Genomic DNA, 14,412 nt, shown 5'->3' on the forward strand with positions numbered 1-14,412 from the left:
TTGAAAACTGGACGTTATGCTGCTAACACTTAGCTTCCACTGTACGGCTGTTATTAAATCAATTAGAAAGGCCTAAGCTGTTTTCAATGCTCAGTCTTTCAAAAATAGCTGTGTGTGTCATGACCTTTGACCTCTCTCTGGGCTGTCTAGGTTCGACTTTGTCAGCAAAGCGGTGGCAAGTGTGAAGAAGCAGCTGGACGCCTGCATGCAGCCATTCAGAGCGCAGATGGACGCGTCCCGGAGGAGCCTGCAGGACATGGAGACCAGGTAGGGTCGCCATGGAGACCGTCCCCAGGATGTAGACGGGCCTCCTCGTCTCCTGCTGTCCAGAGCAGCTGCTGCTGTTAGGAGGACGTGACGTCTCCAGGGGGCGCTGCAGGGTGGCAGACCTGGAACGATGTCATTAAATAGATTCAATAAAATCCTCCTCTGGAGAGCCAGCAGGTCTCCAGGTTCTAACCCGATCTGACCCGTCCAAGCTCTAACCTAACTAACCTGACACGGCTGTAACTTGATCCGGCTCTACCCCGACCCAACCCGATCCAGCTCTAACCCCTGCTGTTGGGTCCAGGCTGCAGGTTCTGGCCCACTGCGAGTCCTTCATGACTTCCAAGCTGCAGAAAAACGTCGACACGCTGATGGAGCTGCTGAAGAAAAGGTTCGAGGAGATCATCAAGCAGATCCAGGTAACTCCAGCCAGACTGGGGAAACTTGCTCTACTGGTTCCACCTCCATGAATCAGCTGCTTCCTTCTGGACCTCATGGTTTTGTTCCTGTGTGCAGGTCGTCTACAACGTGGAGCGCAACCAGATCAGCAGGAAGATGGAGAAGGTGAAGCAGCTGCAGCAGAACCATGTCCCTCTGACTGAAGCAGCAGAAAAGGCCAGAAGCACCACCAACCTGCCCACCCTGGTGGGCTGCATATCCCAGGTGAGACCTGTCCTCCTCGCCTCCCGGCCCCCACAGACCAACCCAGTCAAATTCTGAGGCCCAACGGCCCAGTCAAAGCCTCAGTTAGAGGATAAGTTTGTGACAGCAGGACAGGAAAGGTTTTTTCCTGGCCCTCCATGTCATGTAGCCTGATGGTTGGTATAGCGACCAGGATGTTGATATTTGCTAACTATGAAGTTAGCTTTGCTAACCCTAAAGCACTAATCATAAACATTAGTTTTGCTAATGCTGAAGTGTTACATTTAGTGGAAGCTAATGCTAAATTGTTAACTACAACAATCTTGATACCCACCATGTGCCAATAACACAACATGTGCTACAATATAGAATATCATTAAATTCTAATCTGTTATGCACCATTAGTTAGCACCCTTCCTCTAATTCACTAATAGCAGAGCTAATCTTTAGCTTAGTGCTTTTGTTAACTTTTAAAATGTTTAGCACACTTAGTTTTGCCTAAATAAATACCGACACTCTAATTTACTTGGCTGTTTTATAAACTTCCAGTTGAATAAAGTTCAATGTCTGTGTTGAAGTTTTGGTTATTGACTGTAAAAAATTCATCAAATATTTAGATGTTTATATTCATACTCTTATTTTGAAGTCTGTTTACGTAGCAGTTCTGTTTTCTCTTCTGTTTTTTTGTTTACCAAGAAATTTTATTCAACAACTTAATTTAGGAGAAGCTAAGTGCGCTAAAAGTTGTCAATGTTAGCAAAAGTGCTAAGCTAAAATTTAGCTTTGCTAGTTAGCACATTAACAGAAGTTTTCCCACCACTAGCTGCAGGGATTCCCAGATGAACAGTCTTCCTTTTTCCATCATTAATTTGTTTTCAACACCTGAGATGTTGATATTAATTAGTTCATTAATAAGTCAAATGAGTCATTAAACTCAAACATGGACGCTGTAACCAGGCGTGTTTCCTGGTAGATCACCTCCCAGATGAAGGACCTGGTAGACGAGGACTCGCGTCCTCCTTCCAAGATGCTCGATGTGAAGGTCATCACCGACAGAAGCTCCGTGGAGGGAATCCTGAATTTCGGTAAGATTCGGATCAGATCTGGTTGATTGCCGGGCTCGGTTGCTGGCCCATAAAGCCCAATATCCCCAGCGTTATTGGACCAGTTTCTGGTACCGTTTGCACTTTGGGTCGGTTCGTTTGGCTCGTCTGGATCTTTAATTCCTGTCTGATGAGAAGCAGAAAGAAAATGGATGAAACTTTGGAGTATTTTAAAACCAGCAGCAGAGATTCAGTGGATTCAGTTCTGGTTATAAAAACCAAACATGGCCTCTAGATTCATTCAATCAGAACTGAACTGAACCAGAAGCATCAGAACTGTGAACCAGTTCTGATGGTTCTGGTTCACACAGAGAAATATTCAATCAGATCATTAAAAAGATTTAGAAATGTTTGTGTCTCCGTTCTGGTCTGGACTCCTTCTGCATGAATTACTGCATTAATGCAGCAAAGCACGGAGGTTCTGCTGAAGTTCTGGAAGTCCAGCTTGCTTCAGATCTTTGGTTCTGGTGTCTCTAATCTTCCTCTTTGCGATACTTCATAGATTATCCAAGGTTCAGGTTCGGCCCGTTTGCTGGCCCATAAAGCCCAATATCCCCAGGGTTATTGGATCAGTTTCTGGTACCATTTGCACTTTGGGTCGGTACCAGGTCCTGCTGAAAAATGAGACCAGAATCTCCATGAAGTTGTAAAATATTCTTGTAGACACTGCGTTGGCTATTGGCTTCAGAATCCCAGTGGACCAGAACCAGCAGAGATGGTGACCCAGATCCTTCAGCAGCGTGGGTTCTGGTTCTGATCCACTCCACTCCTCCAGACTCTGGGATCCTGAGGTCCAAGTGAAGTCAAAACTTCCACAGAACTCCTTAAACCACCTGAAGTTCTGATCCAGATGGTGAGCTGAAAGGCGAGGCTTCATTTCATCACAGGTTCTGATTGGTCGGGTTCAGGAACTGGATTGCAGCAGCCCAGAGAACCGTTCACCAGTGGGTTGGACCCGGTTTTGTTTAGAGATTCTGACCCGTTGTTTCTGATTCCAGGTAAACTCCACGTCTCCTGGATCCCCTTCTCTGCGCCACCATCCTCTTCCTCCCTGCTTCCTGCTCCGCCCACCTCCACCTGCCAACCTTTGACCTGCAGCACTGCCTCTACCAACAGCAGTTCTGTTGCTGCTCCTCCAGCTGGCTGCACCAGCACCTTCATCAGAACCCGTCCTTTCTCTGGGTCTGGTACCGCTGCTTCCTCGGCTCCGTCCGTCAGGATTAGCTGCTCTACTCCTCCACCCTACTCTTCCTCTTCCTACCCTTCCTCGTCTGGGGACGCCATGACGGACTTCATAGAGAACAATAAGGCAGTTCTTCATCCCAAGTCTTCCTCCATCAGTAAGCTGGACCCAAGCTGTGGTTCCTGGGGACCAGCCCAGATACCCAGGGTTCCCTCTTCCAACAACTCTCTTCCTGCTTCCACCTCACTTTCTGTTTCTGGTTCAACCTCACTTCCTGTTTCTGTTTTTACCTCACTTCCTGTTTCTGGTCCCACCTCACTTCCTGTTTCTGTTTTTACCTCACTTCCTGTTTCTGGTCCCACCTCACTTCCTGTTTCTGTTTTTACTTCACTTCCTGTTTCTGGTTCCACCTCATTTCCTGTTTCTGTTTTTGCCTCACTTCCTGTTTCTGGTTTAACCTCACTTCCTGTTCCTGCTTCCACCTCACTTCCTGTTTCTGGTTTAACCTCACTTCCTGTTCCTGCTTCCGCCTCATTTCCTCTTCCTGCTTCCACCTCACTTCCTGTTTCTGGTTTAACCTCACTTCCTGTTCCTGCTTCCGCCTCATTTCCTCTTCCTGCTTCCACCTCACTTCCTGTTTCTGGTTTAACCTCACTTCCTGTTCCTGCTTCCACCTCACTTCCTGTTCCTGCGGTGGTTAAGTCCAAAGCCACTCAGTACATTGAAGCCAGGAACCCATTCCTCTGGAGCCTCCTCAGTCAGTCGTCCTCGTCCTCTTCGTCTCCGGTCAGTCCGTCTCCGCCTTCCTCAGGTCCGGTTCGTGGTCAGAGTTCATCCAGTAGCTCCTCTTCCTCGTTGACTTCAGACGTTCGCCTCCAAACCTCGACCACCAAAGGTTCTGAAAGGGTGGAGGGCCGATCTGAAGGAGCAAAGCCTACTGGGAAACGGAACATGGAGCCCTCCAGAGGTTTTGATTCTGCGGTCAGGATCAACGTTCTGACCAAGTCCCAGCTGGAGTCCAGCTCAGAGAAACTGTTTGTCAAGTTTCAGTGGATGAAGAAGAACTCCAAGTCTTCCAAGTCCAGCAGCTCTTTGGTACCCGGTTCTCCAAAAATAAAGAGGTTACTCTCTGGGAAACGGCCTCAGAAGATTCAGAACCAGCCTGGCAGTCCGGTCCAAAAACTGAACCGCCAGGCTGGAGGCATGGAGTCTTCGCCCTCCATGCCCTCCGTTCCTCCGTTCCCATCCACCAATCTGGTCTTCCCCAAGGCGGTTTCCACAGCAGCTCCGCCCACCAACATTCAGCCACTGGTACCGGACACGTCTAACGTCCCAGTCCAGCCGTCGCCTAGTCTCAACCAGCAGGTTCTCGGCCAGAACCCACCTACCATGCTGCTGCTGACCAACACCAGCCAGACTCCTGTGACTGGCTTCGGTTCTGGTTCCCCCTCTTCGGTCCCGGCCGGTCCTCAAACTCCTCCAGGGAATGACCCGTCTGTCAGGTGGAGTCCAGAGATCCAGAACCTTCCTGAATCCAACAACCTGCAGCTCCTAGAATGTCTCATCTCCGAGGTTGGACTTCCTTCCTCCGCCTTGAAAGACCAGCAGCAGAATCCTGCTTCAAAGCAGAGGGGCAAACGAAACAGACTGGTACAAGGTTCTTCACCATTAGAGTGCAGATCATCTGACCCAACCAGGACTGGAGCCTCGGACCAGGACCTCATTGTGGTGCTGTCAGACGACGAGTCGCTGCCTGACGTGTACGAGGTTCAACCCAGCGTTGAGGAGGTCCGGTCGTTTCTTCCTCCAGTTACTGTTGGAGGTTCAGATGCTGAGATCGGTATCGTTGACACCAAACCTCCAGGGGACGAGTCCAAACCAAGAACATTCAAGTTTATAGAAAGGGAGATCTTTGATGAAGCAGCTTCACCGGCGGTGTCAGAGGACAGGATGTCCACTGCCTTGTCTGAAGTACCTGAGCTAGGACTCAAACTGTCTTCCTCTGACACATCTGACAGCGACGATGAAGACTTGCTGAGCATCAGGACTGAACAGCCGGACTACGGTCAGCTCTGCTGGCAGCCCACCGTGTCTCTGCTGAGACTTCCCCTGTCCCTGCCTGGACCTGGACGGCACCTGCCTCGCTACCATTTCATCCTTGGAGACAAGCAGGACGAGCTGTATCTGCAAGAGATGGAGGAGGACGATCAGGTTGGTTGTACATCTTAATGGACTCAAATAACAGTATCTGCTCAGATCAGGTCCTGTTATGCTTGTTCTGCTGTCCCACAGTCCAGCGGTGAGGACGTCTCAGAGATCGTCTCTGACCACGACTCTGATGTCACCGAAGACTTTACCATTCTTCACTCTACAGAGTCTCCACTGTCCCTGGAGGTCATTTCCTGTGCCGCTTGTGGATCGTCCAGTGCATCAAAGATCTGCATCATCTGCGGTCGGGGGTACCACAGAGACTGCCACGTCCCTCCGTTTGGACCGGACATCTGGTAGGACTTACCTTCATCTGCTGATGGAGCTGATCTTGAATTTTTTGGTGCAATTTAGACGTAGCGTGACATCATCTGCAGATCTATACTCCTAGAAATTACTTGGTGGTGCTTTAAGAAAAATGTCTGAGCAGCCATCCCTGAAGTGAGCCACTGTACCTTCCTACTGGATCTCTCTCCGGAGCCTGGTTCAGATGTAGCATCTGGGCTGAAGAAAAGGAGGTTGTTTAAGTCCAAATCAAGCTTTCTGCAACATCATTGCTGTGGTCAATGCTGAACCCTGAAAACAGCGAGCGAGAACTTCCTTAAAACCTCAGTCTTTAAATATTTAATGTAATCAGTGATGGTCAAGACTAACTGCAAAGCTAATTGCGCTAGCGCTAAACATAAATGTTAGTTCCACTAATGCTAAAGAGATATGTCCACACGGTATTTAGCGAAAGCTAACTCTAAACAGCTACAGCAACAAGGTAATTACAATAATTAACTCAATTCAGCCATGCTGACACCCACCAGGTGTCAGTGATGCAACATCGTATGTTGCCCTCATCTGGTTTAAATTTGTCATTATCAATCAATCAAATTTTATTTGTGTTGCACATTTCAGCAACAAGGCATTTCACTTAGACTTAGACTGACTTTATTGTCATTTTTCATGCACAGGGTGTATACAGAACGAAATTTCGTTGCATACGGCTCAGGACAATGTTTTGAGGTTCCAATGTTGTGAAAGAGATTTACATGATAAAAACATAAAATCATGCAACAGAATCAAGAATCGAAACATTACATTGAATCAAGTGCCGTCATTCAATCCTTAATCAATTACGTTTCAAAGGCAACTCTAAACAGACGAGTTTCTAGTCTGGATTTAAAGGGACTCTGTTTTCAGTGAGTAGCTTCATTTTTTAAATTTGTTTTAATCGCCCTGCAGGGGGTCTTTTTGTGGGCTCTATTGTCCCTTTTTCAAAGTAGGCTGACAGGAAGGGGGGAAGCAGAGGGGGGGAGACGTGCGGTAAACGTCTCCGGGTCCGGGAGTCGAACCCGCGACAGCCGCGTCGAGGTCACGTTGCCTCTGAATGTGGGTCGCGCTAACCCCTCCGCCACCACGGCGCCCCCTCATCATGTTAATTAAGAGAGCATTCATCTCTTCCAAAGAGGTGAAAGTGCTGCCAGTAGATCCAGAGGTTATTGATGAAGGTCACTGAGCTGCAGAGCAGCTTTTAATCAGCCATCTGTTTATCATGTAGAGCCTGGAGTGGCCAATATCTGGCTGATGGATGGATAGAGAGAGAACTTTGTGAGTTAAATCAGATGCAGTTTCACCGGGAAAAGAAATCACTCTTGTGACTGATTCCATTTACTGCTTCATCTCCAACAATAAGCCCTTCTGGGATACCTTTCCATTTCATGGTGTTGACTTTGGGGGGTGGATGTGCTGGTCTTGCCTCATTGTTGATGTTTGAAGGTGAGGTTTCCCTCAGACAGAGGCTCCGGCTGAAGTGCAGAAAATCCGTTTTTCAGTGGGATCCCACAGTCAGAATGTTTTGAGGCTCGGGCTGGTCGCCTTGTCCTTGGAGGCGGGTCGGTGGAGCTACTTTGGTTCCAGCTGCTTCTTTATTTCTCTTTGGTGGTTGAAGTTGAAGGTGGGTTTTTGTTCAGAGCCGGCCACTGAGTCGTCCAGGTGAGGAGTTCTCCCTGTTAGTCGTCTCATGGGATCTGCAGTGTGAGACTTTTGTTTCGGCTTGGCGCCCTGAGCGATCCAGGATGAGCTGCTTTGTGCGGAGCGAACAAAGCAGCTCGATTTGAGGAAGAGTTGTTTCATTTCCACAGGCAGCGTTTATCTCAAAGTTCACCTCCAGCCGTTTAATCTTCATTTCTGTTGACTAAAGTCATTGTATAACGCTGAGCTGGTCGTTGTCATTTGTAGAGTTGAATCTGGGTTGGTCTCCGTATTCCTCTGCAGAATATTAATCTTTGCTTCTGCCAGTTGGAGTCGTTGTGTAATTCTGCTAATGTCCCTGATTTCGGCCAGAAGCATCTTGGCCTGGTTCAGCTTGGAAGTGGAAAAAGTGGAAATAAGGCAAACATAAAAGTGCTTAGGTTTCAAATAATCCAGTTATTATTGATTCAGCAATGTAAATATATTTCTAAAAACTGACTTTACTATAAGTCACAGGCAAAGTTATCAGTAAGGACGAGGGAGAGCAGGGTAAGCCGCTCAGACTGAAGTGATTGTTTGCAGCAGACGTTTCACTCCAGGTTTCAGTTTTACCATCGTTGAATATTTCTGGGTTAATTAGCGCTTTAGAAGTTATCTGGAAAAATTAATTTAGGGAAAGCTAAGTGTGCTAAGAGTTTTTAAAGTTAGCAAAAATGCTAAAGCAGTAAATGAAACATTAGCTTTGCTATTAGCGCATTAGCGGTTTAGTGAAGTGTGCCCACCACTGAATAAGAAAGTTCTTGATAGATGTAAACCGGGTCGGGTCCAGATGGGCGGAGTTCCATGTTGTTGATAGACTCTCAAAGGTTTTCCCTGATCTCTGTCTTGCAGGTCGGAGCTGGTCTGCTCGCTCTGTCAGGACCTGTCAGACCCTTCGGACCCCTACAGCTCCGACAGACCCAAGAGTCCACACGGTTCTTCCCTCAGCCTGCAGGACCAGCGGGTCAGAACCCTGTAGACTGTGGGGTGGGACAGGGCGGGCGGGTCATGTGCCCCGATCAGGCCGGGTTCTGGTTGTTTAAACTCGGTTCTGTGTGTTTCAGAGATGTGAGTCTCTCCTGCTGCACCTGAAGGTCGAAGGCTGCAGACACTTCTCTCAGGTCAGTTCTGGTGCCAGTCGGTTAGAACCGGACCTCCAGTGTCCTTGGTGAAATAAAAATCCAAAAACAATCTATTTTATTAATTTTTTAACCTCTTCAAGGCTGAAACTCCCAGATTAACAATATTCTGCTTTGCTGTTTATTCTTTGGAGAATATTTCAAATCTTGTTTTTTTCTTTTTCGGGGACAAAACATAAAAAAACAGTGAAAAGCTTCATCTAAACATAAAACAGTAATATATATACTGTACATATATATATATATATATATATATATATATATATATATATGGCCACTGTGTGTGCTTGGTGTGTCCAAAATGTGGTACATGGGCCATTTGTGGCCCTGTGAAGGATTTTCAAGGTGCACAATTAAATTGCGTCCTAGTTCAGATACAGGCGCACAATAAGATGAGATTTGAACTCAGAAATGTAAATCTTTTTCAAATAAAAGCCTTGAGGTTCAACACAAAGTATTTATTTTTTCTTCATGTTTTTGCTTTCATTGAAATTCTCTGCCAAGCAGATGAACTTTGACCCAGAAGCCTTTATTCAACATCAATAAGTGTAACAGGTTTGTCTTGTAAATATACCTTGCATGACAACAGTCAGGATGTTTTCAGCCAGAGGTTCTGGATTCTGGTTTATCTAAACCCGACCTGCAGAAAGAGCTCTAGTCTGCAGCCAGATGGCGCTGTAAGAACTCATCGTCTCTGCTGTTGTTTCAGTTGGACCTCTGGTCTGACCTCATGCTCGTATCGGAGCGTCTGAGCCACCATCTCTCCCCTCCCTATCAAACACCTGCGCAGGTGGTCTCGGACCTCTGGGATTTGTTCAGCGACGCCTCACAGGTACGAATGACGAGCTGAAGATTTGCATCCTAAGAATACTCAGATAAAAATAGCAACAAAATGTGTTTTGCTCTCAGATGTCAGGCAAATAAGAGAAAAGGCCTTAAAAGTAAAAGTTGTATTGCACCTTTAGTGCAGATAAACATGCTGACAGCAGAACCTTTGTGGGTCCAGCGGACTGGACCGTCCGGTTCTGCAGGTCTGATCGCTTCCTCAGCCTGTTTCTGCCATTTCCAGGGCAACGCTTTACTGGAGCTGCAGCAGAGCTTCCAGAAGAGGCTGGTGGAAACGCTGGGATCAGAACTTCCTCCTTCACTACTGATGGCGCCGCCGCCTGGCAGCGCCCCGCCGCCGCCGCCGCCTGGCAGCGCCCCGCCGCCGCCGCTGCCTGGCCCATTGGACTCGGGGGAGAACTTGCTGTCCGATTCACAGGTGAAAGTTCTGAAGAAGAGACTGAAGGACCTGATGGACCTGAACGGACCGGCTGCAGCCAAGAGGCCAAGAAGCATAAATCCTGAAGACCAGACGGATCAGATGTGAAAAATTTAACTAATCCATCATTTAAAACTTCAAACATTTTTACTGCAGAAGTTCTGCTTCCTGGCCCGGCTCCAGCAACGTGTCTGAGTAACCGGTTTGAGTGGAACCGAAGCGGTCTGGTGGCCTGATGTGGGTCGGGGTTCTGAGTGCCTTTTGGTTTCTCTGTTTGCAGATCAGTTAGTTATTTATATGTGAAACTTCACAGCTTCTCTCAGGGAGTAAACAATGAAACTAATATTAGTTACTGAAACTAACAACTTTAAACCGTAAGGTTGTTTATTTTTCTGTTATGGAATAATTTTTACACATTGTTAGATTTAAAGTGTTTTTCAGTTGAAATGTTTGCAGAAACTTTTGCTGATGAATCAGACTGAGCTGATTGTGACGATATCAGAATCAGTAAATTATTAAAACTGCCTTAAAAAGCCAAAACCTTAGTTGAAGAATAAAATATTTCTTTGTGCAGCTGCACCTCATGGAAGCATTTCTGTTTTATGATTAACTGTTTTATGATTTTATGATTAACATCAATGAGGTCCATTGATGTGGAGTCGTTACATGAAGTCGGTATGAATATTGAACATATTTTTACTTTGACTCTGTAGCATAAGGAGCTTATTTCAGATATTAAAGCTTCTCCCTTCATATCGGAAAGGAGAAACTTGGATGAAGATTTCACTGATCAGTGGTAGGACAGCTTTCAGACTGTAACCATAGCAACAGTAGTTCAGTTGAGATTGTAGGAACTGTGAACAGCAGCTTCTATTTCCTCCTGTATCTCTAAGCTACATACTTTATCATGCTAAGTGTGTTGCTTACGAACTAAATATTTTGTTGGAAAGCTCAATATTTGATAAATAAAATGTACTAAATAGCTAACACATTTAATATTTAGCTTCAGTTTAAGTTAACAAGCTCAATTTAGTTGGTGAGATTTAACTTCAAACTAATTAGCAAGTTAAATATTTAGCTAAAAAGTTGAATACTTAGCGAGCTGAAAGCTTAGCTTCAAATTAAATGTTTGGCAAGCTCAATATTTAGTTAGCAAGTTAAATAATGAGCTTGAATGTGCCCACATTTTTTAATTATTCTGACATGCTAAAAAACCCAAATTATTGCTGCTTTTTTGACAGTAACGTCACCAACAGCACCCCGTACACCAGAGGGGAGTCAAAGATTTACTGGAGAGCTTCTGCTCTCTTCATAAAAACCATGGTGGGAAAACCGACTGATATTAAGTCTGACTGTTGATTGTTTAGCTTGAGAACTGAGAACAGAAATAGTCGTGAGACTTGAGTTCAGCCAACAGGGGGCAGCAGAGAGCTGCTTCTGGTGGAGTGTATTCTCACTGCTTCATTAAACTGATCTTCACACACAGAATCTGTTTACAGATGGCATCAAACAGTCAGGAGTTGGCTTTATACATTTGAAAGCTTGAATAACTGATCAGCTTCACTGTAAAACCATGAAATAAATTCAGCAAACTGCAGTTCTCAGGTTGAGTCACCAGGGGGCAGCGCAGCGCTGCTTCTGTGTTCCTGCTGCAAAACCAGGGCTGGAAAAATGTAATGTTTAGTAACAAACAGATGATTCAATTAAAAACAATCTATTAACTTCAAGCTGCTGATTTAACCCAGACAGAGAATTTTATTTATTTTTTGTCCTGCAATCTTCACTGCTAACTCTTATAACTCAAGCAAAGCTGAGTTGGAAACTGTTGTCTGATATCATGCAGTGCAGACACAACACAGCCACTGATTTCCACTGTGCAGCAGAAATATGTGAAAATGTCCCTGAAAAACAAATGTCCTCATTATGAGACGCACAGCAGGGGGCCTAAAACACCACCTAGTCTGGCTTCATCCGAGCTTCTAAGGGACCAAACATGCTCCAATCAGACGTGAGAGAAGCCCAGTCGACCAATCACAGAGCGGCTCCAGGCAGAGGCCACACCCCGGCGCTGTATAAGAGGAGCCGACCTGCAGCCGGAGCTGCACAACTTTACGTTCCCATAAAAACCAGATCCAGATCCGATTCCTGATGGTGGTGGAGGTGAAGAGCCGCATGGAGGCGACGGAGGTGAACCAGCAGAGGGTGGAGGCCAACATCCTGCTGCTGGGAGCTCACAACGTGGGCAAAACCGGTGAGAAAACTTTCATTTATGCTTCTGTTCCAGTTACTGGTGAAAGTTCAGGAACATCTTCCATTAAAATTAACATCTTACAACAGCTGAAGGGTTAAAATGTGATTTTACTGTTGGATTTGAAGCATAAAACCTAAAACTGAAGCGTTTTTTATCATTTTAATGTTGATCTATTTTTTTCAGCTCTAACCGTCAGATTTCTAACCAGACGATTCATCGGAGAGTACGGAGACATCGGTGAGACCTTCAGCTGATGTTCAGCACCAGTTCATATCTAGACTGTTTTTGGTCCATTTCTGGGATTATTTATGATCATCTAAACATTTATTAATCTGCTTCCTGATTTTAGAGTCGATTTACAGCCGAGTCGACCGAATCGATGGTCAGGAAATCTGCATCAACATCTGGGACTCTCAGGTACGGCCTTGCTTAAAACAACTTAAATGTCCAATAAGAAAAATACTTTGATGGAGATTTTATAGTGGATCTGTGGAGAGGCGGTGAGGAGTCAGTGTCTTACCTGCATTATATGAATTCAATCCGGAGCCATAATTATTGTGATTTGCACACATTTCCATTACAAATGTGCACAAATCTTTGACTATATTTTGCTGATGTCGAAAAACACAATTTTGTGATTGCGGTGTTTCCTTTAAATAAGAAATAAAATTACAATTATGTGTGAATAAGCTTTCAAAACACAATAAGTTATTAAAAATCCTGGCATAATTCATAATTTGGCCATGGTACAAACGCTCGTTATCTATCAACCAATCAGAGGAGACGTCGGTGTTTTATTCAGGTGTTGGAGCAACAAGCCCCGCCTACTTGGGAACGAAATTATAGTGGGCTATTTTACAGAATAGCTCTGGATTCAAAATGTTCGAATGACACAGGACTTTTTATGAACTGTGTGATGCTTTTTGAGACTTTGTCCAAAGAAACTACAAACCACTAAGAAGACGACTTCCTGTCATCTTCTTTGTTGTTTCCGCCAGTAGTAATGTCCAGATGTTGATCATGTTTTTATATGCCTGAAAACCCATCTCTTCCCCGTGCAACAAGTCTTTTGAAATTCCATTAAGCAAATGTATTTTCATATTTTCCATTTCCGCAGTTCTATGGTTAACAGAAACGCAGCTAGAGTCTAGAAATATTCAGGATGAGCGCTCAGTTTGAACAAAAGTCTGGTTTTTCTTCAGGCTGGCGGGAAAAGCTGCTCCATTAGTGACAAGCAGCTGCAGTGGGCTGACGGGATGGTCCTGGTCTACGACATCTGCGACCGCGCCAGCTTCGAGGTCGTCCGCCAGCAGCTGCAGCTGATCCGCCGCAGCAGGAAGATGTCGACGGCGCCTGTTGTCATCGTGGGAAACAAACGGGACCTGCAGCACCGCCGCAGGGTCTCCGGCGAGGAGGGACATCTGCTGGCTATGACGGAGCGCTGCGGCTTCTTCGAAGTGTCGGCGGCGGAGGCGTACCACGGCGTGCTGCTGGTGTTCCACCAGCTGGTCGACCTGGTCAGGGAGACGCGGGCGCTGAGGAAGAGCATGGCGGGCGTCCGAGGCATCGTCCGGAGCGTGTCGGCAGTGTTCGGGAAGAAACGGGCCGAATGAACTGGCCAGAGCGTTTTTACCGGTTTAGGTGAAACAAAGGCAAGACTTCCTGTCCGCGTCCTTCTGAGGCGAGACGGGCTGGACAAGGTTGAGAGAATGATTCTTTGTCTGAAAGTCAAAGTTGGCCAAATAAGTTGTGTAGAAATAGGAAGTTGGAAATAGAAGCGCGGATGGAGAAAGAGACTGAGGTTGGTTGAAGTTTTTCAGAGGATGAAGGACCGGCCGCTCCAAGTTCAGCTGCAGAATAAAGATGATTTATTGGTGTTTTAAGGAAACTAATGAAAACAGACAGAGGACGGCCATGAGCTCTGCTGGCAGCAGGTGGCGCTAGTTTCCAGTTGTTAAAAGGGTGGAAATGTTCTGTAACCTACAAGAATGTTGACGGATGCTGACTGCGTTCAGCTGTAAATGTTTTCATGTTTATGTTGTACAAAATATGTTTAAACCATGAATAAAATCAGCTTCCCATCCAGAGCTGTGGATACGCTTTATTTCATCACAGCTACAAATATTTTATTCACACAGAAACATCAGGTGTCTATGACTGAAAACTGACATAAATACAAATCTGAAATATTTAAGCATATAAAGTAGAAATTAATTTTTAATTTATTCCACTAAGTTTCAACAAAAACAACCTGCTAATTTCTCCAACATGTTTTATTTCAGCTCATCTTTAATCTTCCTTCCACTCAGCAGAAACATCTCCTCTTCAGATTTCACCTTTAAACTTTCAAGCTACAT

The 14,412-nt window shown here is 45.6% G+C and overlaps 2 protein-coding genes across 2 annotated transcripts; both read left to right on the top strand.

The window, feature by feature from the left end:
* The first annotated feature begins 3,766 nt into the window (after positions 1–3,766).
* trim33l (tripartite motif containing 33, like) lies at positions 3,767–10,388 on the top strand. The gene is made up of 6 exons (XM_032559134.1): positions 3,767–5,406; positions 5,488–5,699; positions 8,254–8,365; positions 8,466–8,522; positions 9,250–9,372; positions 9,610–10,388. The coding sequence occupies exons 1-6, from the start codon at positions 4,147–4,149 to the stop codon at positions 9,910–9,912; spliced, it is 2,067 nt and encodes a 688-aa protein (XP_032415025.1). The 5' UTR covers positions 3,767–4,146; the 3' UTR covers positions 9,913–10,388.
* Positions 10,389–10,546: 158 nt separating this feature from the next.
* On the top strand, positions 10,547–14,142 carry LOC116717633 (ras-related and estrogen-regulated growth inhibitor-like protein). The gene is made up of 4 exons (XM_032559139.1): positions 10,547–12,055; positions 12,239–12,292; positions 12,405–12,472; positions 13,258–14,142. The coding sequence occupies exons 1-4, from the start codon at positions 11,953–11,955 to the stop codon at positions 13,666–13,668; spliced, it is 636 nt and encodes a 211-aa protein (XP_032415030.1). The 5' UTR covers positions 10,547–11,952; the 3' UTR covers positions 13,669–14,142.
* The last annotated feature ends 270 nt before the right edge of the window (positions 14,143–14,412 follow it).

The sequence above is a fragment of the Xiphophorus hellerii genome, chromosome 3 (genome assembly GCF_003331165.1).
Source record: "Xiphophorus hellerii strain 12219 chromosome 3, Xiphophorus_hellerii-4.1, whole genome shotgun sequence".
NCBI lineage: Eukaryota > Metazoa > Chordata > Actinopteri > Cyprinodontiformes > Poeciliidae > Xiphophorus > Xiphophorus hellerii.

What these genes read in the sequence shown, in the direction of transcription:
- trim33l (XM_032559134.1), top strand. Translation starts at nt 4,147, where the DNA reads ATGGAGCCCTCCAGAGGTTTTGATTCTGCGGTCAGGATCAACGTTCTG. An exon ending in AGATGGAGGAGGACGATCAG is followed by an intron (nt 5,407 to 5,487) that starts GTTGGTTGTACA and finishes GCTGTCCCACAG; the next exon opens with TCCAGCGGTGAGGACGTCTC. An exon ending in TGTTCAGCGACGCCTCACAG is followed by an intron (nt 9,373 to 9,609) that starts GTACGAATGACG and finishes TGCCATTTCCAG; the next exon opens with GGCAACGCTTTACTGGAGCT.
- LOC116717633 (XM_032559139.1), top strand. Translation starts at nt 11,953, where the DNA reads ATGGTGGTGGAGGTGAAGAGCCGCATGGAGGCGACGGAGGTGAACCAG. An exon ending in TCACAACGTGGGCAAAACCG is followed by an intron (nt 12,056 to 12,238) that starts GTGAGAAAACTT and finishes TATTTTTTTCAG; the next exon opens with CTCTAACCGTCAGATTTCTA. An exon ending in CGGAGAGTACGGAGACATCG is followed by an intron (nt 12,293 to 12,404) that starts GTGAGACCTTCA and finishes TCCTGATTTTAG; the next exon opens with AGTCGATTTACAGCCGAGTC.